At 41.7% G+C, this 25,432-nt stretch overlaps 1 protein-coding gene across 21 annotated transcripts in view; it reads left to right on the forward strand.

The window, feature by feature from the left end:
• LOC122541729 (myelin transcription factor 1-like protein) overlaps positions 1 to 25,432 on the forward strand; it is a 558,875-nt gene that overhangs the window by 302,370 nt on the left and 231,073 nt on the right. For 20 of the 21 annotated variants that reach the window (XM_087978037.1, XM_087978051.1, XM_087978075.1 and 17 more), the window contains 2 exons: positions 11,187 to 11,485; positions 13,033 to 14,010. In XM_087978037.1, the coding sequence (XP_087834163.1) occupies positions 11,187 to 11,485; positions 13,033 to 14,010 (1,277 nt within the window). The remainder of the gene's footprint in view (positions 1 to 11,186; positions 11,486 to 13,032; positions 14,011 to 25,432) is intronic. The other variant, XM_087978109.1, reaches the window with a different exon arrangement.

Raw genomic sequence — 25,432 nt, forward strand, 5'->3', positions numbered from 1 at the left:
TCATGTCAGTAAGGGATAAGATTACAAAAGGGTTGAGAAATGGTGGCCAGCGGTGGCTAATGTAGGACCAAGAGGAGTATCCTACTGTGGTTTCTTTAAGGATGACCTGTAATTGCTGAAACAAGAAACATGTTGCCGAAGCTTTTCATCTTGTGCTCATCAGGACACATGCAAGAATGCCAAATTTCAAACGATCACAACAATTTATGCTACAGGAGAAAAGGGTGCTGATTGATTGGCAAGTCGACTCTGATTGATCAAGGCATTGCCATGGAGAAAGCATCGGGGTATTTTCCACTAACAGGATGCTGCCGTCAGTCCAAAAAGACATGCTGCCTGCCATACAATTGAGCGACGTCGTGCATGAATTTCAGGGCCGGTGCAATGCCAGGTATGTAGGCCTTGCCTCCCAATGATTGGCAGATCTAATCAAACCGCATGTTCCTTCACTTGTTTGTAATAGGCAGAGTGCAAAACCAAAAACAAAACATTTAAAGTTGGATTTGATTCTGTGATTGGGCAGCACTCCATTAATAACCTTGAATGCACCAATAGCGATACTAACAACCAGCTTAAGATAACCAGTTGAGTTTGTAACAGGACTTGCTATGGATGCATGTCAAGCATAAGTAGTGATCTGTTCTCTACATACAAAAGGAATATGTTCAAGGTTGCACTTCTATTGAATTATCTGGCAGCTTGAAGACCCTTATTTCCCTATTATATTCTCCATGACAACACATTGGCCAATCACAGTTGACTTGCCAAATAATTAACACTCTTTTCTCTTAAAGTATAATTTCTCGTGATTGTTAGAAATTGTATAATCATGTATTTGTCCTGCCGAGAGCAAGATGATAGGTTCCAGCAACGTTCTTCTCTTTTCAAAAATATTCAAGGTTTGTGCCACTGAGTAAGTCTGCAAAGCCAATCTTAGACCGTGTTCTCTGGCTTGTGATGAGTTTCTTGCTGCTTAATGTGAGAAAAATGGATGCCATATGATTAAGTTTTTGAGTCACTTTGTCTGTCATATTTTGTTTATTTCTGACAGCTTGCCATCTGGTCAGATGGACGTTTTTCAAAAGAGCTTTACTTCCAATTTTAGTCCTGATCTATGTACAAAGGAAAACAGCATTTCAGACAAACCAAAAGATTACTCATCCAGTTTTCTGATAAATATTAGAGACTGCTAAGGCAGTTTTCTGGAAAAAAAAATTAAACAATATTCAATGCATAAATTTAATTGAAGATAATAAATTGGTATAAACATTGCAAATAAATGGTGGACAGATTTTTTCTCAAAGACTATAGGATATCAGAGCAGAACTGGGCCATTCGGTCTATTGCGTCTGCTCCTCCATTCAATTGTGGCTGATATAGTTCTCAACCCCATTCTCCTGCCTTCTATGCTTAACCTTAAATTCCCTTGAGGAAAGGCAACTGTACAATTCAGAAATAAATAAAACATGAATATAGGACAGCACCTGCAGACAGGGATACAGACTGACGAGGAAGTGGGGGGGAGGGATGGGATTCTAAAATAATGGCACTAGTCGATTTTTAGGCATACTGCTGCCAAGACTGGTGCCAGCTGTGTTGGCAGAGCCAGAATTTGGACAAACTAACTTCAAATGGCAGGTGCCTGATTTGGCTTGGGTTCCGGTGGACTCTCTGAAGCCTAGAAGGGCCCAGTTCTCCAGGAAGGTCTCAAGGCCAACCAGGTATGGCTGATTGAGGATATAGCCCAATGCTTCCCGTGGAAGCCTCCCCTCCCTGACTAGCTTCATGGCTCAGTTTTTAATTTAAATATGAAAAAAGTTAGGTGCCTCCCTCCATGTTGAAGTCCCACCTTCAGAGTCTGCAGTTCCTCTGAAGTTGGAGTCCCTCTGCTTGGCCCTTTAGCTTGAAGAAACTGCCACTATCATAAAATATGCAGAGACAGTGTACATCCCAATAAGTGATAGTTTCTCCTGGAGTAGATTTGGGACCCAAAACAGTCCTCACTTATATTTTCTAACACCACCCTCCCCTACTCCATTACCACCATCGGGATAATCCAGGCCAACATTTTAGGTGCTTGAACTTCCATTTGAACTGTAGCACGGGACAGTATGGTGGCTCGGTGGTTAGCACTGATGCCTCACAGCGCCAGGGACCTGAGTTCGATTCCTGCCTCGGACGACTGCGTGGAGTTTGCACATTCTCCCCGTGTCTGTGTTGGGTTCCTCCGGATGCTCCGGTTTCCTCCCACAATCCAAAGATGTGCCGGTCAGGTGAATTGGCCATTCTAAATTGTCCATAGTGCCAGGTGCATTAGTCAGAGGGAAATGGATTTGGGTGGGTTGCTCTTTGGAGGGTTTGTGTGGACTTGTTTGGTCAAATAGCCTGTTTCCATGCTGTAGGGAATTTAATCTCATCATGTAGTTTGAAGTTGAAACCTACTCACATGTACGTGAAACAGATTAGGTGCTGGTTAGTTAGATGATCAGTTCTGTTGAAATGTCCTTGTCTTGAAACTTTGGATAGAATCTCCACCTCTGCAAAATAAATGTGGAGTAAAGCTTAAGCGGGGGAGGTAGTTTGTTTGGTTGGGGGTGGGGGGGGTGCGCGGGAATGGGCGCAGGTTGGATTTTGGTGCACAGTTACATTCCTTTAAGCCCATTACCAATGAGCATAGCCAAGTAAATGTCAAATCTTACCAGCAGGTGGGGCAGTAAGTCCCCTGCCATCCCCCCTTGGGGAACCTCCTGGCTCCAATTTCCAGGCACCATCTTAAAGAGGCACCCTGTCTGCACATCCGTCTCTGCATCCTTCAACCTCCGATGGTCATCTAGGAGAAAAACAAAGTTATTTCCTCCAGGGATGACAACAGAGGCATTCCTAACTGAAGCAGGCAGCCCCGAGAGAGGTTGCTAAGGAGGTCAGCGCCTGTGGACAGCTCAGAAGGTCCTGGCTCCAGTGCCGCATAAGGATGAGTAATCTGCTGTATCCCATCAAGGCATGTACCACTGTCTAGTCAACGCTGATTCACACTCGGGCATGAAACGTTTGAAGTTTTCCACTGCAGAGGACTGTTACACAGAAGGGTGAGTGCCAGGCATCTCAGTCAGATTATTTGTGTGCAACCAATGTCTCTCACTTCATGACATTAGTCAGGATAGCACAGCTGGCATCACTGTGGTACTTCCTCACACAATTACCAGGGTTCACAGTTACAATGTAAATTGAAATACAGTTTTCAGAAGCTTGACATTGTTAAGTCACAAAGACACAGTCAAACAGCACGGAAACAGACCCTTTGGCCCAACTTGACCATGCTGACCCATTTGCTTTTGTTCCATGTCCTTCTAAACATTTCCCATCTATACACATGTTCAAATGTCTTTTAAATGTTGTAGTTGTACCTGCTTTTACCACTTCCTCTGGCAGCTCTATACACATCACCCTCTGTGTGAAATGTTTGCCCCTCAGGTCCCTTTAAAATCTTTCCCATCTCACTTAAACCTATGCCCTCTCATTTTGGACTGCCCTACCTTGGGGAAAAGACCTTGGCTACTCATTCTATCCATGCCTCTCATGATTTTGTAAACCTCTATAAAGTCACCCCTCAGCCTCCTATGCTCAAGGGAAAATAGTGTGAGCCTATCCACCCTTGTAAATCTTTCTTGCGCGCTTTCCAGTTTCATAACATCCTTCTTATAACCATCACAATGAGGACAACATACATATCTCATGGCTTTTCATCAATAGCTTGTATGGGATGAGACCACAGGCATAAAAGATTTTTTCAGGATGAGCATTTCACACGAGAATGTCAGACACACACATAACATAATGCTTTGTCGCTTTTCATCAACTAGAGCCCTTTGATGACACTGAACAAACTTTCAATCAGAATTCTTTAACACCTAATAATTCCCATGTCACTGTCCTGGCAATTAATGCACATGACAATAACTGTTTTGGGTTTAACCTCTTTAATCTGTACCTATCAGCACAGACAAAGTACTCATATAGACATGTTAATGTCTGTTCATGCTCTGTGTCTGCAGTGGAAAATCGTGCATCACAAAACCAAATTTTCCCAGACAGAAGAGGGTGGCTGCTGAACATTAGACATCACCCGCTTTGAGGGACATGCTGTCAAGCTGGTAGTAGAGCAAGGGGGACAATCCTATGGCAAAGGCAAGACTGGACATCTACAGTCATGCCTTGGGAGAGTCTTCAAGCAGCTCCTGCTAACTGCAGAAAACAGTGATGCCTGAACTGGGTGTAAAGGTGGTAGCTCATTTCAACCAACAAATCTTTGTTCATTCTGAGTAGCTTCCTGATCTCACTTCCCAATCCAGGGGGTGAAGCCAGAAGACTCCCAGTCCCTAGACCAATCTCAACCTGCTCCTCAAGCCACACCACTGAAGAGCAACATTTATCAGCCTCAAAGAATACACCACCACATTCTTCCTCCCAAGACTATACCAGCACAATGTTTTTCAGTGGGAAATCTATTGAGAGTAGGCTCAGGATCACATTCTCGTGGCCACAGTTGGGGGAGGAAGAAAGGATCCGTACCCTCAGAGGACAGGCCCCAGCTGAGCTCAAGGATGGATGACGAGCCTCCGGACTCTGCCATTGAGGAGCTGATGGAGATTCATGGGCAAGCAGGGGAACATCTGGCAGAGTTTGCAAGAAGACCTAGTGCAAATTGGAGCAAAGTGCAGAGAGTTCTGGCCATTATGACTGATGTTGCGGATCCAAGAATATGGCTGACTCGATTGAATTGAGTGTCAGCAGCTAGGTCCAGCAAAACAGTCAGCATTTGCCAAAAATGTGGGATGACCTTCACTCCGTTACTCAAGCCTTGGATACATTCATGTATGAGCAGGCAAAACAAGGAGACAGAGGGAGCTTGACTCCCCCATCCAAGCGCCCAACCCCTCAGTTGTTGAGGGAGGTTCCATTACTTTCAGGGAGGAGAGTGACAGACAAGCATCCAGGGATTATCATCTCAGGACACTCCAGGAGCATGCTGGTTCTTTGCCAGGGTCCCGAATGCCCGAGGTGGTTGTAACTGTACTTATGCAGGATACATCAACAGGCCCAAACTCTTTACACCCTGCACCAGTAGAGGACATCTGGCAAAATCAATTAAGGCAATGCAATGATCAGGCTTCCTGAACCCCAGCTGCACTTATCAATGTTGCACTCATATGTAGTGGCAGGAATAGAAAGATGGGAGAACATTGAAGTCAGTTAGGGTGCATGGGTGCAGCATTACTCTGGAAACAAATGCAGCACTTTGTACAACTGTGTGTGGTCTCTTGCAATCTGTTGAGGTTTCGAACTGTTTACATTTTCTTTGTAGACTACCTTGAGGGTTGCAGTTGACTATATATGCTCCCAAGTGGGTCATATGCAGCAGTGCGAGTGCTGCAGTTCTCTCCAGGAGGAGCAGAACTCCTGGAAAGTGGATAGCTCAGCGAGATGTTCATATTTCAGGAGTCAATCAGCATAGTTTAGTCCCACTATATTTCTATAATGGATGAATTCCATTTGCAAACTGAGGTTCAAGTCAGAGAAGCACAGATCTCATGTAATCCTGCCTTATCCCCCTAACAAACTGTGTGGCTACAGATTTCCCTGCAGAAGGGGTAGATGTAGGTGATGGTTTGTCTAATCATGCAGATATATGCTGCATTTTATATCAGAGAATTCAGACCGCTGTTAAATAATCTCTGAGGAATAGTGAAATACTTTAAAAATGAGTCCAACTCCTGAGTAACTATTACACTGACACCCCCCCCCCCCCCCCCCCCAAAACATAACAGACTCACTCGCATCTACACCACTCCTGACCCTCTACACCACCAGACCCTGAACTAACAACTCCCCATCCCATGCTGCTGGTCCCAAAAATGTCTCCACTCTCCCTCCCCCACCCCTGACCTGATACCACCTCTCTCCCTAGAACCTGAGTCCCCACCTCCTGCACTCAACATGCATCCTAGGCTCTCAGAAAGTGCTGCTGGACACTTAAATCACCCATTACAGAAACTAATAAATCACCCATCACTAAATCACCCATTCCAGCAACTAACTGCCATCAAAAAGGGGGACACAGTTTCCCTTCCGCTGATTGTCCAGTATCATAAGAATAGTTGGACTTAAGGTACGCCCTGCATTGCTGCAGGAGTGGAGATCCTGCCAGAAATGTGGAGCACTTTCTTCAAGCAAAAGCTGAAGGAGCAGAGAAGCAATCTGACTGTGATTGCCACTCCTTGGTCACTCTGGCCCACTATGTTCTTGAGCAGACTTTTTTTTAAGTGGTAAGAAGAGAACAACATAAATATATTCTTATTATCATGATAGCATTTGAAGAACCAACATGAACCCCCAGCAGTGAACTGATAAAATTTCGGGTTTTTAAACAAACATACACTTCTTTTGTATACCTGAAGAATTAAATGAAGCAAACACTATTTATTTAAGGCTATCATTTATGATTACATAGGCTGTGAATCTTGTCTTTCCATTTCTCTCCCAAGAGTTCCCTTACCTTATGAAATCTAAAGGTTCATTCATTTTTCCTTGGGCCAATCCCAAGGTATGCCACATCCCACTAGAGGAGAAAGTGAGGTCTGCAGATGCTGGAGATCAAAGTTGAAACTTTATTGCTGGAACAGCACAGCAGGTCAGGCAGCATCCAGGGAACAGGAGATTCGACGTTTCGGGCACAGGCCCTTCTTCAGGAATGAGCAGAGAGTGTTCAGCAGGAGAAGATAAAAGGTAGGGAGGAGGGACTCCCACTAGAAGTCACTTTCATCTCTTCTCCATGTTCCATCTTTTTGCTGGGGTATGGAATTTAAGGTAACCCTTCTATTAACTTTCCACCAAGTGATCCTTCAATTTTCTTTGAAGATTTCACAGCTGAGGATCTTAGGTTCTAATGCTTAGCTGTCGACTGGCTTGCAGATTTAAACATCAGGAATATCTCGCCTTGGTCCCTAATAGTCTTTTGCATTCTCACTTCTGATTGGTTGCTTTTCCCACAGTTAATTCCCACAGTTAATTCCTAGCAGATTTTTTTTTTCTGTCTGTGATGCAGAGCTGACTAACATTTACTTCCTATGGGTCTCACAGCTCAGTAAGCTGTAGTGTGTACCTGGACCAAAACTGCAACTACCTCCTTGCACTGCAAACTGATCTGCTTGCTTCAAACAACAAACACACACAAACACATAAATTAAACTAAAAAACCTTCTATGCCACATCCTGCCACAATTAGTGTGCGGCACAGTGGCACAGTGGTCAGCACTGCTGCCTCACAGTGCCAGAGATCCGGGTTCCATTCCTGCCTCAGGTGACTGACTGCATGCCTTCCCCGTGTCTGCGTGGGTTTCCTCCGGGTGCTCCGGTTTCCTTCCACAGTCCAAAAATGTGCCGGTTAGGTGAATTGGCCGTGCTAAATTGCCCGTAAGGTTAGGGGCAGGGGTAAATGTAGGGGAATGGGTCTGGGCGCTTCGGCAAGTCGGTGTGGACTTGTTGGGCTGAAGGGCCTGTTTCCACACTGTAAGTAATCTAATCTAATTGCAATGTATCGTGCTTCGAGATGTTCTCAAACAGAAATATGCACAAATTATTTTACCTTAGTGCAACTCCTTGATTGTGTTAAATAATTTCAGTATGAATAACTTCAGTTTCTCCTGGAATTTTGCAATCTCTTTCCCAGAATTGTTAGCTTTAGAGGTAATCACACCCGGCTCGACAAAAAGCTCCAGAAGTGAATCACCTATTGTTTTTCTTTTGTTTCTATTGTTTATCTTTATCATCCTTGAGCTTGTATGATAAAATGCGGGTTAGTTAAACCGAGGCTTGTTGGATTTACCCTTATATGAGGGGAATTTATGAGTTTCTTATTCAGGCGTTTCCCTGTCTTTTTATCTGTCTTTTTTCCCTCTAATTCCTAAAACTATAACCTTCTAAAACATGAATTATATTTGTGTCCTTATATTTAATCTGTTAAGTCCTATAGATATATTTTGAACAGTAAGGTGCAATCTACCAGTACAATGTATTCATTGTAGAACAGTTGGTGATTTTAATTTTATTGAGACTGCAGGTTATATTTCAGTCACAGCCTGAAAATGGGGTTATTGGTGAGAAGTACAGATATAGTCTGTCCATTTGCTTTTTAAAGAATTGTAAATATGTAAAAACTGGACTCTGGCATTCTATCCATCACCACCTGACCATCTGAATTCTAATATTAGGCTATAAGGTAGCCAATTATTTACGATACAGGTGTATATGAAACTTGCATATGAAGACCACAAGCTGACTTTTATGTTTTTTGACTAAATGTCAGTTGCATCAAGTTTTGTGTTATGAGTCTAAGGGAGATTTCTCACTCTATCTTACCAAACTCATCTTGGTAACTACCTACTATGACCCTATAGTATTCCTCTGGCCCGATTCTAGTTCCATCTTACCACGTGTTGTTCTCAGAACAACTTAACACTCAATACATATCTAATGAGAGACTAGCCCCCATGCCATCTTTAAAAAGTTGGTGGGCACTCACTAGTCTGGTGTTATCTTTCCCTGCAATGACATGGCACACCAACTGCAAAGTCACATAACTCATGATGCATAGAAGGCATGGCTGACACTCCCTCACACTTACAAACCAATTCTTTCATCATAGTCATTGTGTAACCACCAGGCCACACACTTTACCTGTCCTGAACTACATTCTGTCTGAACACACTGTAAATCACACCTCTCCTGCCCCCAATACCCAGATCTTGTCAGTGTCCACTAGGGGAACATCACACATGAGCAAGCAATTGTACAACGTCAGTCATGAGCTTTTATTTACAGCCAGCAAAACAAAACAACTTAAACAATTAGTTCATCCCAACAATGCAAACCAAATGCCAGCATGATGACCAACAGCTATTTTACATTCCATCATGGCTTCTGCACCCAGCTCCTATCTACTGCAACTGGATATCAATCATGACAGTCTTGATGGAGGGCTTATGCCCAAATGTTGACCCTCCTGCTCCTCAGAAGGTGCCTGACCTGTTGTGCTTTTCCAGTGCCACATTTCTCGACTCTCCGTCTCCAGCATCTGCAGTCCTCACTTTCATGTAGTCAATCAGGTGCTGTCTGGCTTGTGGTACCTGGCACTGCAGCACTCTGTCATGCACAAGGGACAACACCCCGGATGAGCGGAATCTGTATCGGCATGACAATCCTCCTCAATGTCCTCCTTGAAAGACAGCTCCCATTCTCCCAATTCCTCTGTAACTATTAGATTGCCTCTTGCCCGCTCCAACTACGCAGACCACAGCACATCTACGATAATGTGCTACATTTAGTCTGGACTATACTGCACCTCAGACCCCACACCCCAGACTAGTCCAAGCAGTATAATCACTGTTTTCAGCAGCTCTATTGCCTACTGCATCATGGCCCTGATCAAAGCACCTGCACCAACCCGGTGAAAGTGTCACATCAGCTGCATGAGAAGCTCATTTCAATAAAAGCAGAGTTCCTGTTGCACTCTGACCCCCTTCCTATCTAGGCCGTGCATCAGTCATTCAAGCTTTACGTTGCATTCAGCAGAGTCCATTTTCGTACTTACATGGCAAATGACGAAGTGATGTTCTCCAACTCACGCAGCACCCTTCGGAGTTTCACAAGGGCCGAGTCACTTTTGGACAGCATTAGCCTTGTTTTAAGTCAATGCCGATGACTTCTGCATCAATGTGATGCCAGTGTTCATTTTATAAGTACCTAATGATGGTGAAAATTACCTCTGACCAGAATTTGAACCCTAAGCATGTGCACTCCACATTGCAGCACAAACAGGTGAAAAAGTGATTGGAAATTAAATGTAGCTGAAGTTTGCAAATCTATGCTTCATCTATTTGCCCCTTCAGTGCCCAAGTGCTGATCAGGCATGGATCCAGTGCTTTGACCTGTCATACTGACATGGACTCTGCTTATCCTGGGTGTAGTCCCAGATATTTTCCAGTAGCATTCTGCATCTAGAGAACAGCAAGTGAAGACTGACCGCATGAGGTCAAGCCCCTACCCACGATCCAAAATGGCCATTTGGTTGAATACAGTGTGTTTGTCACACAGGCATTTGGCAGCTGCTGTAGGTATTAGATTGATGTATCCATGTACTGTACAGTCTTGAGGTGCAGCCTGGTCCACTGTCTTGGTTCAGAGCCAATCCTTGCAAGCCGAGTGACCTTGTGACAGCCTTTTGATGCTAGTTGTCAGTACATCCTCCAACATAGTTTTGTGCTTCTGAAGCATCCTGCAGTTGATCGGAGAGGTGCCATGAGGATCCTGAGGGTTGAGAAATATCAGCTGGCAATGTCCATGGCAAAGGTTGCATGTATCCTGAGATGCTGTTGTGATGTGACCAACGTGGAGGCTCCTCACAGCTAGCGGTGAGCTGAAGCTACTGAGTACGCACAATCGCTTACATGCTTAGAATTTTTGGTGTCTAAGTTGTTCAATGGGTTTAATAAAAAGGTGTTTATTAATAAGGAGAGCTATGCAGTTAATAGGGTTGTTAATGAGCAATCTTCCTCCTTAATAGGCAACCTGCCGCTGACCAGTGAGAGTCTCACCTTGATTATCTTGCAGTCGTATAAAGGAAGCAGTGACTTGCTCCTGACATCAAGCTAGGCCTCATTGGACTTCTCATCACAAGTCTGGATGCTGCCACAAATTGCATCAAAACTCATGTCATTCAGACCTTTATAAGATTTGGCCACACAGAACTGTCTTCCAAAGCAAGATGACAAAAGACAATTTTGTAAAATCTCAGGAGGAAGTAACACACAGGTACTGCTAAATTGTAGTGAGAGACAGAATGTCAGTCTCTGCGCAGGATATATTTTATTGTTAACAAAGCTTAGTTAATGTTGAGCAGATTAAACAGTTTTTAAAATGTTCCCAGGCAACCCAGTGATCTTCTCAAGAATTTCTTAAACTTTTGCACTAAATCATCAAAGAGAATACATCTGACTTAATCAGCCTATAGAATTGACTGTCTTAATGTTGTTACTATTTATCTACAGTAAATAACTTTGTTGTTCTTTCTGTAGTTTGTTACTATGGAAATTCTTCTGGCTGTATTAAACGGCTGTGTTTCCTCGTTCTAGTGTTTATGGATGTCCCTTGGCAAAAAAACGGAAAATACAGGACAAGCAACCAAGTGAGCCAACTCCGAAGAGAAAACCATTCTTAGTGAGGACAGACAACTCTTCTGTAGATGAGTGCTATGAGACCGATGGTACGGAGGAACTGGATGAGAAAGATGAGGAATATTCTGATGAAAATGATGATCAAGAGGAAGATGAGGAAGAGGAGGAAGATGTGGAAGCAGAAGAGGAAGACGAGGATGAATTAGATGAGGAAGATGAGGAGGATGAAGAGTATGAAGATCAGAGTAATGAACAAGGTATGAATGAATGACAAAGCAATGCTTTTGCGGGATTCATTTTTAATTTGTATTGTTTGAAGAATAGCAGAGACTAAATATTGAAGCTTTACTTTATTTTCAGTATTTGCATCAATCTGATCCCATATTCCTTGTGATGAACTGTGTTTACAAGAAGCACAGTTTGATAATAGGGATTCTGTACTCTTTCAATTGATGAAATAGCCCTGTTGTTATGTGTTGTTGTGAATCAGCATAAATTTATTTTTAACACATCTTCAATTTCATTACCTGATCATAAAACAACCTCTTACCCTTACATGCCTATCATAGCGGGGCAATGTTTCAACCTTATTTCATGACAAGCCAATTAGTTCAAAATTTGTCAGTCAAGTGATTTCTTCTTAAGGTCAACATTCACTTAGAAATATTAATAATTACTGTATTTTTGTTAGCCATTATTATGCATGTAATAATCTTGCAGTTCTGACAGCAACCTGAGCTCAAACAATAATCATAAGATGTACTATTAATGCATATGAGTCAGTTTTGATTTTCTGCATTGTTTAGAGTATGACTTGCTTTTATAGAAAGAATAATAAAAATATGTTCCTAATTAGAGCTATGAAACCAGTATATACTATTTTAACTTTCAGATGAAAGTTACATTATTCCATGAGTTAGGTTTCTGTACTGCATCAGAATAAATTAATTCTAACAAGAATGATGAATTTGCATGATTTAATCATGGGCACCTTGTAAAGTCACCTTTTATTCTTGTGTCAATCATTCTGGCATGGCTCTTTTATCATTGCTCCATTACAGACCAATAGACCTGATGTAAATTGTTGACTCTATTAATTATTCTATTAATAATAGCCAATTACTGAGAAGAAATTGTTTATACTGTGCATGCATTTGTTAATCATCACGCTCACTGTCATTTGATAAGAGATATATGTTTTTAGAATATAAACCAAGCGTTTCTGAAGGCTCCATGGATAAATGCACCAAATGATATTGTACTGAGCCATACCTGAAGTTTATTAAGTTTTAACCCTGGCCTTTGTTGTTCTCAGCCTGGCCACCAACAGGCCACATCAGTTGGTCTCTGTTTCTTATCCGTGACAGAAGATATGAGAGTTTTCCCAGGGACAGAAATAAGGTTTCCACATTCGCTGGCTTCTGCTGAAACATGTGCAAAGTTCGGAGGTTCACTCAAAACAAAATTAACTGATTCCTTCCCCTCCCCATCTGACCATCGTAAAATTTATGTAACTTTTATGTAACCATCTAGCCTCCTGCCAAAGTCATTGTGGGAGGTTGGATGGATGCCCTATGGACTTCCAGGACCTTCCTATTCATGCATGGAAAATGATCACATGAGCAAGATGCCAGAGCTGTGCAGTGACTGACGGATCATACTGCCATTTGAGTCACTGCCTGTATCAGAATAGGGGGAAAGAATTGTGAGGAAAAGATTTAATGGTAATAAACTATATCCATTGAATAATTTCATCCATAGGTGAAAAACAATAATTAAGCTTTGCTTTCTTGTTTTCCATTAGAAGACCTTCAAGAAGAATCTGATAATATCAGGAGAAACCAGGACATTGAGAAAGATGATAACAACAATGATGAATATGACAATTATGATGAGCTTGTTGCAAAATCATTATTAAACCTGGGAAAAATAGCTGAAGATGCAGCATTTAGGGCTATGACAGAATCTGAAATGAGTGACAGCACGGCACGTGGCCTGGAGGATGATAGTGACACTAACGGGAGCAGGGGTAGAAAAACAAATAAAAGTGACTCCTGCCAGCTGAGTTTGGATGTTGACAGTGATGTTGTTAGGGAAACAGTGGATTCCCTTAAACTTCTGGCACAAGGACATGGTGTGGTACTTTCAGAAAATGCAAGTGTTAGGGGTCGCATAGATGGTTTAATACAGAATGAAATTAGAAATGTGAACTTAGGATCATGCAAGTCCACCAATGATGGTATGGAAAAGACTGTTGATGAAAGTGATGAGGCTGTTTGCTTGAGCAGTCTTGAGTGCCTAAGGAACCAATGTTTTGACTTGGCTAGGAAGCTAAGTGAGAGTCAGCATGAGGAAAGAAACCAGCAACATCATTTTAGTGACTGTCAACAGAACAGACCTGATGATGACATCACAAGAAGGATGTCAGATCGGAACTATTCGGATATGGTTAACCTGATGAAGCTCGAGGAACAGCTTAGTCCTCGTTCTAGAGCTTTCTCTTCTGGTGTAAAGGAAGAAGAATCACATGACAGAGATGATGACACTGGCTCAGTCAAATCTGACCGGTCTGAGGAAGTGTTTGATATGACCAAGGGCAACTTGACTCTGTTAGAAAAGGCGATTGCTCTGGAAACAGAGAGGGCGAAGGCGATGAGAGAAAAAATGGCAATGGAAACTGCAAAGAGAGATTCATCAGATCAAATTCCAAGGCATCATGTCGGAGATGAGAAGAAGTCTAGATCTTCTGATGGTCATGTTAAAAAGCCATACTACCCGAAAGGTACAACTTATGTCTGTTTCTAGAAAGTATAATAATATTCTGTTCAGAGCTATTGATTCAGCTCCTGGTTTTTACAATGAAATCTCCCAGAAAACTATTGAACAGTATTGGAATGATCAATAACGAAAGAGAGGAGCATTGATTATATGTTAATTATGTTAACATTGTGAGTTTATGGAAAATATTTACCATGTAACATAAAAACTGGTCTATTTTTAAATTCGTAAACAGTTACTTTGAGTCACACTCTATAAGAATTCCTCCTTTTGCAAATTCTGGTCAGGTCATATATATTATGAAGACATGCTCGACAAAAAGTGAAAACAAAATAGTTACATGGTGAATTTCCACAAAGGTTCTCCTGTTTATCATCAGAGGTTTGGCAGAACAGAAATCCCAGAAAAATGACACAAGCAATGCATGCACAATTTTTCTGTGGCACGTTTGCCAGAACATCTAGTTAATATGTGGGAGAACCTCATAGAAATTCAGTTTTTGGTTTCTCGAAATAGGAATACACACAGAAAGTCTTTTCGGCAATGTAACTATTTTCTTACAGTGATCTTATGATAATCTTGCATTAATATTGTTTTGTCATTTTTGTACATAATAAGACACTGTTATTTTCATTCCTAACCCAGTATTTGCTTGCTAATTGACTGGTATCTTGTGATGACACAGTCATACAAGAACTTACTAAAAAGGTCATAAGTATAATGTAATATGTCTACCTTGTATTAATTAATAGAATGTGTAACAGAGCTGTATAATGCTGGTTCGACTTGATTATTTAATATGTAGAGTCACATAAAATAAGAATCAGTGGGTTTAAGGATTATTAGAATGTCAACCAAAATGATGAGTTTGATGTGATTTTGGTGCTTCAGAATGTAGCCTGTCAATAGGTCCAAGCAAGTTTCAGTTTCCCTGCGCGAGTCAATTTTTAATATTCTTCAACCGATATGATGATGCTGAAACAAAGCTGCATATCACATTATTAAGTTGATCAAATATGAAGAATAACTTTACGACTATTTTCACTCTATAGAATTAAAATTCTTCCATCTGCCCATGTTCTTTTTTCCCTCTATTTTGTATTTTTATCTTTCCTTTCTTACTGTTTCCTATTTTTTTTTCCACAATGTCCTTTCTTAACTTTCTTTTTTTAAATATTTGCATTGTTTCCTCTGCCTCCAAAGGTCCCATTATCCTTTTTGGAGATGAGTGCAACTTTGGATAGTTTTCCCTCTAATTGGCTGAAAATCAGCAGCAGAGAATAATTTTCAACTAATCGAGAGCATCAAATCAACAGCTTTTCCGGGACAGTAGTTTATCTTGTCCAGGGCTGGGGCACTGCACTTGAAAAGAATGACAAGTCTTGCACGTGTACGTTACCAGTTAGCCTCTAAACGTTTACGGCTCATTAATTGTTCCTGGTCAGTATAAAAACACAGGAGGAATCCATCTCGTGGAAATGATAAAACAACAATGTATGATGTACTCAGCCAAATAACTGAAAAGAATAAGTTTAAACAGTTAAAATATGCAACAAAACTGACAATGGGGTCAAATACGAAACATGTTCAACTTCTAGCTTTAATAGTTGTATATTGAAAAGCAAATGAGAAACCATATCAAATGTATGAAAACCCATATGAGTATTATAAAACCACTTTTCAAGAGAATTCTGCAGACAAATTATAATTATAGATAGGATAGGTAAGCGATGCTTAACCATGTGGACATTAGTGAAGGGTGTGTTATATCGAAATGTAAAGATAAAATATCCAGAAGATTCCTGAATAAGAGAATATATCCTGTAATCCACCTTGAATTATAAGAATTCCATGGGATTTGAGGCAAGATTTTCCGAAGGGAGTAAAAATGAAAGTGTTATGTTTGTCAAAGTGTGATTTTTGGGTCTGAGTTTAACCAGTCCAGCTTTAGTCTTATCCATGGTTGGAGAAGTGACGGGAACCCTGAATGTTTTTCTATGGGAGGCCAAATGCAATTACTAAGTAATCAGGCACTTACTTAGACAGCTTTGGGCAATCACTTGCAATTAAACCCCTTGCAGGACAGAAATATTGCCCTTGAGAGTTGTTGGTCAGTCAGAGGTCAACAATTCGGCAGCATCATTGGAAGCAGTGGCTAGGGCCAGCATAAGATTTGGGTCTACCATAAGGATTAGTCATGGATACCCAAGTAAGCAGTCAGGATGGGGATTGCAGGGACTCGGGGCTTTGGAAGGCAGTTTAGGGGATGGTGTGGTGCAAGTTTCCTTCATTGGGTGCTCCCCTATCCTGCCTCATTCCTGATGCTAGGTTCCAGGATCGGGTATAGAGTGCCTATCAGTGAGGAATTTCCCCTGAGATGTGGCTGGCAAATCCGGCTGTTTGCGAGTGGTCCCCACACTTGATGAATCCCCATCTGTTGTTGGTAGAATACAGACAGTGCCTAAATGGAACCCTTAAATGGCTACTGACTCATTTTACCATTGCCCACCTGGAGCTTGCTTGGAGAGAAAGTGGAGAGAGAGCCCAGAGGGGATTGGGTCTCTACAGTCGCTTATGCACAATCAAGTGGTCCCTACTCTCCTTGAGGGTTGGAGTTGGGGGTAGTTAAAGTTCATTCCTGAAATGTGTTAAAACCACCAGGGTTTCAGAATGTATTCAAAAAGTGATAATAAGTTATAGGTGTTAAGATGGAATCGTAGCTAGCATGTTGGGGAGCCAGCAACAACTCCGTGGGACCTGAAGAAAATGAGCTGGCTAGTACAGCAGCAAGGTGACTGGCAAAGTCAAGTCTGCAGGAGGCAGAACCCATTTGGGTTCACTGAGGAAACTGGAAATGCTGCCGAATGAAATCACACAGAGGAAGAAAACATCACTTGGAACAGCGATATAGGCTCTCTTTGCAATTCAGAGGAATTGGAAGAGCATGAATACTCGTGGCAATAAGTACATGAAAAAGTTTTAACAACAGGCGAAGCAAGGTAGGACAGTTACCACACTAAGCTGACACTAAGGTTCCATCTGCAGAGCCTTGTCACATACTGTGCTAAAGTGCTTGCATTTTTCATCAGTAGGTATGAGGCAGCATGGAACATTTTACATCCATGCCTTCAATTGTAGGTTCTCTTTCACTTATAGCATTATATAAAACATCATATCAAAAGTCTCACTTAGATGCTTGGCATCAAGCAATTCAGTTCTGTCATTACAAGCACAGTGGGTTGCACTCTAACATTTGGATTTTATTGCATGCCATAGTAATCTATCATGTGCATCCTGTTTTTTAAAGGAGAGCACAGCCCACAGTGCCTCACAGCAAGTTGTAGAAGGTGATAATGCTTAAACCACCTCGCACTCAGCCCCAATGATGAAACATCTCTAAACGTGCTGTGGAATGAGACAGTGGTATCAGAAATATCAGTAGATTGGCAAGTGCAAGATGCAGAGTCATGATGACCTTCCTTCTCACCTTCCTGCACTTGACTTATCAGAAAAGCTTATTGCGAAATCCTCATGATGCTCCTTATACGACAAATAATATATAAACCCTGCTCCGAAGCATTCCTTCCTGTTCCTCTTTTCTCTCCCTCGATGTGCCAGAAAAAGCAGAACTAGACTGCTGTAAATCTGAGCCTGCTGTAATACGTCACACTCTAGCCTGCATACATACTCCCTCAGTAAAATTCATGAATGATCAAGATAAGGGTGCCACTGGATGACACACAGAGAAAAGATAGCTAGTGGTAAAACATGAGGAGGAACTTGTTAATAATTGAATGTTTGGCCTACATTACCACTTGGTGAGACAGAAATACTTATAAAAGAATCACCCTTGCATTAAACCAACAAACATATGTGCAGACCCTGAAGGCCAGGTCAAACAGTATAGGGTGGATGGATGTGAAGTGCACTAAACTGCACAGATGGTACAATGCTGGATGGCTTTGAAGCAATGCTGTCAATTCTGGATTGGTTTGTGACAACTCCAAGCATATCTGGAGCAGAGGCCACCAAATCCTTGAAGGCAGTCTGTGCTTTATCTGGTGATGCTCAGAATGTTGCATAAAAAGAGATATTGCCAGATTGATTCATTGGGATCACTGAATCAATTTTTCCTCAGATTAATGAGAATGCAAAGACTGTGTCAAGAATCAGTGGTGTGGTGGGAATAGGCATGCAGTAGTCTGGTCTCTCTGGATGTTGAGATATAAATGAATCCCTAAGTCAACACCTTTCATTGCTTGGAGGTGCAATAAGTCAGCAGATCACACAAGAGATGAGGACATCTCAAGCCCCGGAGGCAAATGGCAGCCTTGCCCCTTCTTGTGTTCTACTCACTCACTGAGGATTGAGGACAAACACAAGAATAGGTATTTTTATATTGCAAGGTCATCCTGCCATTCTGATTAGGGAAACCAGAGGCAAAGTTGAGCAAAGAAACTTCCAAACAAAAATCCCTTTCTAGCATAAACTTAAATAAGCTGCTTGACACTCTTAACAGTGATGGCTTCCATCAGGTATATAAAATTGTAAGGGGTGGAATTCTTGGAATAACATTTGGCAAGAATCCAGAGAATTCAGGTTCCACACTACTTGTGCCCACCAACCCCACAAGATCTCAGGATCTTTGAGTAGGAGCTTATTTTTTGTGGAAACATTTGGAATTTGCATTCATTATGTAGATCAATTGTTACTTAACAGTGAAGTAATTGTATGTTAATTGTGGGAAGCAGGAGGTATACACAGCACTGTAAAGGACAAGCCCAGTCATTGCAGATAAGGGAAGATCATAGAATTTCTCCAGTTTGAAAGCAGGCCATTCTACCCATTGAGTCCACACCAACCCTCTAAAGAGTATCCCATCCAGACCCACCATAACCCTACATTTCTCATGTCTAATCAACCGAGCCTGCACATCCCTAGATACTACAGGCAATTTAGCATAGCCAATCCACTGAACTTGCCTATCTTTGGATTGGGGGAGGAAATTGGAGCACCTAGAGGAAACCTGTGCAGACATGGCAAGAATATACAAACTCCACACAGACAGTCACCCGAGGCTGGAATTGAACCCAGGTCGCTGATGCTGTGAGGCAGCTGTGCAAACCACTGTGCCAGCTCCTTGTACCACATGGGTATGAGGCAGGACCTTCAATGTTCATCAACATTGTCCTCAATCAGTTACAGTTTCTGCTCCTCTTCTTGTTCACTTTGCTTCCTTAGACCTCCCTTGAGTTCTAAATAGGGATCCTCTTCATAAAATAAAGTTGAATAGCTTGCATTAGATCACCACAATCCTGGGCTCCCCACCTTGGTGACTTTACAGCATGCCTGCAGATCATTCCAGGCACCAGGGACACTCTTTCAACATCCTGTCGATGTGCTCAGTGATTACTTTGTTTTAGATAGTGTGCTACCTGTTGTCCTGAGAACAAGATCCACCCTGTTTTTATGGGTCAAAAGGAATTGGTAGAGCAGATTTCCTTAAACAAAAAGAATCAAAGGGATTCATAGGGAAACTGGATTCACTTACATTGTGGTTTGTTGCTGGTCCGAGAATCATGAGGAATTCTACGTCTCTGTAAACTTATAGTACTCTTTTATGTTACTGTCAATTAGTCAGTAGGTTAAATTGTTTGCACGAGAAAAGATTCTGTGACTTCCTGAAGATATCTGTGCACTGTGTTTTGGTGAAAATTAGAGACGTCCTCACTTGTAGCCCATAACATAGAAATTGATCAGTCAAACCTTAGCCATTCCCAGAACAAGGTCTGTGGTAGGGTTGCTACTTGTTCTGCGGACAGTACTTGGCGTAGCACAGAGGCCACTTCTGTTAGAAAGTGAAGTTTCTACAAACATGGCGGTGTCCTGTTTGGCATACCAGTGGGTCAGTGGGTTGTGCCTCCAGTGCAAACTCACAAACCTTGCCTCCCTCCAATGCTTATTGTTTTCTCTTTTCAATACATACAGATGGAAAGGAACTCCCCATGAAAAGTCCCCAAGGAACTTCCCATTAAAAGAAGCTGTGGTAGCAGATTTTTATTTTCACTGCCTCTGGCAAATAAACTTGTAAAGCAAATCATCAGCACCTTATCGAAGCCACTTGATTTTTACTCATTTGAGCTCATAAGACCATAAGATCTGGGAGCAGAATTAAACCATTCGACCCATCAAGTCTTCTCCACCATTCGATCATGGCTGCTGTCCTTCTCAACCCCATTCTCCTGTCTTCTCCATTTAACCCTTACAATTGAGAAACTTGTGTCCAACCGATGAAAATGTAACCTATTGTATCCTGTGTCACATGATGGTGGGATAACCTTTGAGCAAAGGGAAGAGAGAGATGGGCAAAGTAGTTGGAAGTAAGAAAAACAAAGATCTTAAATTCTTTTTCAAATATTTAATGACCGATCAACTTTTAACATGAACACAAAGCCAATTTGAACATGAATCAATGCATGAACTTGAAGTTTATGGTATATGTATACTACACAAAAAAAAAACTATGTAACATTGATTCATTTGCATGGAATAATAAGTGACAGTCTGTCTGGTAGTTGTCAGAAATAAGGCAGGAAATGAGCCAAGCATTAAAATGGTGAAAGATTTGTCACTAATCTCTGTCTTGTTTCCTGATGCCATCTTCCACATTTAACACAGAAATTTGGATGGTGGTCAGTTAATTTCTTGATATCAGTATCCATTGGCTTAGTGTCTGATACTTGGACAATAAAACTGTAGTTTCAATAATTGTAGGGCATATCTGCAGTAATTCAGGCTATTCAATCAAACGCCCTTGTTTGGACACAGTTGCAAGATGCTTTCAATGTATATAAAGAGCATGGACAGGGATTTTATGGAGCCCACAAGTGTGGGGAACATGTCCTGTGGAGATGACTGAATGAGACAGGATGTGAAATTTTGATTTCCCGACCACAGGTTGAGATGCAGTGATTAAGCCAGTTGTGTGCCTCTAGTGTGTCACGCCTCATGCTGTCATGTGGTGGCTTTGTACTTGTGATGTGTTTGCACGCTAAGAATACACATTAATGTAAAATGTTTTAAAATTACCTTCACAATATAGTCAGCAGTAAATGAGAATCTTGTGGCAATTGCTTCACATTCATTTCAAGGTGACATGTACCAGTCAGGCTTTGTGCAGTTATTGTTAAGGTCAGTGGTTTTCCTGTTGAGCTTTATGGCGTGAGAGAGAGGGAGGCAGGAGAATAGAAGCTTGCCTGGGGGCATGGGACCAGAGAGGACGAGTCAGGGATTCAGGTTTAAGAGATTGGGATTCAGGTGTATGAGAAGTGGAAGAAGGATCCAGGGCATCATGGATGGGATGTAATGGGATAGAATTGGGATTATGGCCATGGTGGATTGAAGTGAGAATGGACTGGCATCCGGGGCACTGTGGTGGGAGTGGGAACAGTCAGTCAAAATTAATGAAAAAGAACGAGATGCCTAAACTGCAGGATCCCCAAGTGTGAATCTATCTCAGGGAGTTGACAGGTTGTGTCCTTACATGGCTTTGAGTGCACCTCAAAATCAGCCCTCCTGCTTGCTGTGCAAAGAAGGGAGAGCCTTCTTGCAAATTTGGTGGTGAGCACAATACTGAACACTAACTGGAGTAGAAAGTGAGGTCTGCAGATGCTGGAGATCAGAGCTGGAAATGTGTTGCTGGAAAAGCGCAGCAGGTCAGGCAGCATCCAGGGAACAGGAGAATCGAAGTTTCGGGTTCCTGAAGAAGGGCTTATGCCCGAAACGTCGATTCTCCTGTTCCCTGGATGCTGCCTGACCTGCTACGCTTTTCCAGCAACACATTTCCAGCACTAACTGGAGTATTCAATAGAGATGAAGGAAGCAACACCAGATTATTTCTTCTACGATGAAGGAAATGTCCTGAACCACCTCCCAACCATCAATGAGTGCCAGCTATAAACTGTGTTAATACATTCAGATCTCTGATTCAGCAAGTAATAATGCTGCACAAATAAATAAAATGAAACCAAATTAATGCAAATTATTTATCACTGAAATTTAAAATGCCCCTGTCACCTTTGTGCTCTTAATACATTTTATGATAATAGCAATGGAGATTTGCAGAAGCACTTTGACCATGATGCAGAGCCTCCTTGTTTGATCTGGAGACTCTTTTACTGGCTTCACATTGTCAGCCGATGGAGAGATTTCCACTGAAAAAGTATTTCCTGCAACAGAGTCATGCCTGTTTTCAATGCACGCTGACAGCACTTTAAATTTTATTGGTATTCGGTTGTGAAACAGGTGAAAGAGCAAAAAAGTGAAAATAGTACACACTTCCAGTTTTGACGCTGAGAACACCACGCCACTGTTAGAATAAAACTCTGGCCTTTGTGAGAAGGAGCAATAATTTAGCCTTAGAAATAATAATTTATGTCAGACAGACTTAAATTCTTTCGGGTAATTAAGCCAGTTATCAAAGTCCCTGTTTGGTTTAGGTTTTTAAAAAGTGCTTAACAAATGTGCAAGCCTGACATACATGCACAACTAAGGTTTCTGGAATAGTTAAGAGTTTGATATTTTGAAAAAAATGCCTTAGCAATAAATATGGGGTGGTGACAAATGGGAAATATTTCGCCCAGGGAAAGTTTCATTGGGTTTCATTGGGTTCTCCTCTGGAATTCCAGTGCTCACATTATTTATGAATGACCTCAAACAGCATATGAATTTTGATGCCAGATGTCAGATGAGTGAACTGCATTCTGATACATGACCCCTGGGCAATTCCAATTCCAGGTGGCCTGAAAGCTGCTGGCAGACAGGTACGTCTGGGAATGAGTGTCATTATATCTCAGATTATGGGAAGTCCACAGTATTCTTGGAGCTTGAAGGAACACTCCTGTCATATTTCTATACTTAACTTTCTGGATCTTTGGTAAGTGAGGTGCACAGCTACAGGTCAGAAGAGCTTTAACAATGTAAGTGTAAGTTGGTAATGAGGCTAATATCTGGCCTACAATAAACTGCTTTGGTGAGGTGCATTAAATGTGATCAGGGTTATTCCATAACTAAATTATGAGTTGAAGAGTCCAAGGGCTCAATGCTTAACTCTGTGTCAGCCTTCAACAGCTCATCTGTTATTCCAGTCATGAGGTGAATGGTTGGGAAGAAAGTAACTTGCAGAAAGAGAGCTTGAAATATGCCTGCCCTTCAACTCCATAATGAAAGGTTTTTAAAAGCTTTACCTTTTTCGTTGCCTTATGACCAATATCCACCTCAACACTTGGTTGCTCTCTCTTGGAACACAATGTTGTGACTCCCTTAGGCATCCCAGTTAAAATTACTCTCATATCTCAATGGTACTACCAGAGTAGTAAAAAATCTGAATCTGTTCACTCCTGGTCATTCTAGGTCAGGCCAATGAATTAAGCAATGAACTAAGCAGACATTGATCTTTAAAATAGGGATAATTTAAGTAAGCCACGGACTCGGGATCGATTCCAGCCTAGGGCAATTATCCGTGTCGAGTTTGCACATTCTCCCTGTGTCTGCGTGGTTTTCCTCTGGCTGCTCCGGTTTCCTCCCACAGTGCAAAGATGTGCAGGTTAGGTGGATTGTCCATGCTCAATTGCCCATAGTGTCCTGGGATACGCAGGCCTGGTGGCTTAGCCATGGGAAACGCAGGGTTACAGGAATAGCGTTGGCTTGTTAGAGGGTCAGTGTTGGCTTGATGGGCAGAATGGCCTGCCTCCACATTGCATGGATTCTCTGAAATGAATGTGACACAAGAGGACACAATCACAAAATTCATAAGACCTTGGTAAATATCTGCCCACCACACCTCAAGCTGGTGGACACTTTGAATATGGTGGTCAATTCAGGATCAGTCAACTCCTTTTAAAAGGGCTTGGATCAGTGACATTTAGTAGGGGGTTTTATGTCAGGAACAATATTCTGTATTTTAACATTTATGTCTTAGCCAGTAAGAGCAGAATAAATGAACTTACCATTTATTTCTTGGTTGCTTGTCAGACCATTCTATATTTGAAATAATTGTTCCATTCTCTTGCAAAAAATCAATGAATATTGAAAATTGTCAGACAGGAAAAGATCAACTGATTTATTCAGACTGTCCCATACAGGTAACAGCAGTGAAAATGGTGGAGACTGGTACAATTACAACATTTAAAAGGCATCTGGAAGAGTATATGAATAGGAAGGTTTTAGAGGGATATGAGCCAAATTCTGGCAATTGGGATTCGATTCATTTAGGATATCTGGTCAGCATGGACGAGTTCCCCATGTGTCTGTTCTGCCTTTCAAAAGGCCATGCTGAATTGTTTTACTTCTATTCCATTTTTGTGGTCAACTCCTACACCATTGATTTCCATGGCATCCAAAAATCAGTTTTGAATATACTCAGCAACTATGCATACACTGTCTTCTTGTATTGAAAATTCCAAAAATGTCTTATATACCAGAACATGAAGACTTTGTACTGTGTGTCTCACCCGACCATACCTCTACGACAAGCAATCTGTGGCAGACGTGTAACATCTGACTGAAAAGCTCTGCCAGTTGTGGGGGGCAGAAATCATCAGAAAATCTAACTTAGGTTGATTGAAGCTAGTTTAGGAGAGTAAAATGACCCCGAGTTTTATTACAGCCTGCCTATCTCTGTCTGAGACAGATATAGATCTGGCTTTATCCGAAAGGTATACAGTGGTCAGCTTCACTACCCAAGCTGACAGCCAATTTCACAGCTCCACAATTCGACAAAAGAACAACGAGACCATCATGAAACACCCTAACATAATTGTGTCCTTTTCTAACTTGTAAAAGTACCCACCTATTCCCATATGACCTATCCATTTTAAGAAAGTGACTGTGATTTGAAAAGAATTCACTGTTTGGCACATATTAAGATATTCTGCAAACATTCATAGAATCATCGAGCTATACAGAATGGAAACCGATCTAACTCGTCCATGCTGACCAGATATCCTAAATGAATCGAATCCCAATTGCCAGCATTTGGCTCATATCCCTCTAAACCCTTCCTATTCATATATTCTTCCAGATACCTTTTAAATGTTGTGATTGTACCAGCCTCCACCTCTTTCACTGGCAACTCATTCCATTCATGCACAATCCTCTGTGTAAAAAAGTTGCCCCTTAGGTCCCTTTTAGATCTTCTCCCTTTCATGTTAAACCTATGCCGTCCAGTTTTGGACTCCCCAACCCTGGGGAAAAGATCTTAGCTAATCATCCTATCCATGCCCCTCATGATTTTATAGGTCTCGCTCCAGGAAAACAGCCCCAGCTTATTCAGTCTCTCCCTCTATCTCAAACCCTCCAACCCTGGCAGCATCCTTGTAAATCTTTACTGAACCCTTTCACGTTTCACAACATTCTTCCTATTGCAG

This window comes from Chiloscyllium plagiosum, unplaced genomic scaffold (genome assembly GCF_037043375.1).
Source record: "Chiloscyllium plagiosum isolate Xiang-an unplaced genomic scaffold, Cpla_swu_hap1 HiC_scaffold_3, whole genome shotgun sequence".
In the NCBI taxonomy this organism is placed as follows: Eukaryota; Metazoa; Chordata; class Chondrichthyes; order Orectolobiformes; family Hemiscylliidae; genus Chiloscyllium; species Chiloscyllium plagiosum.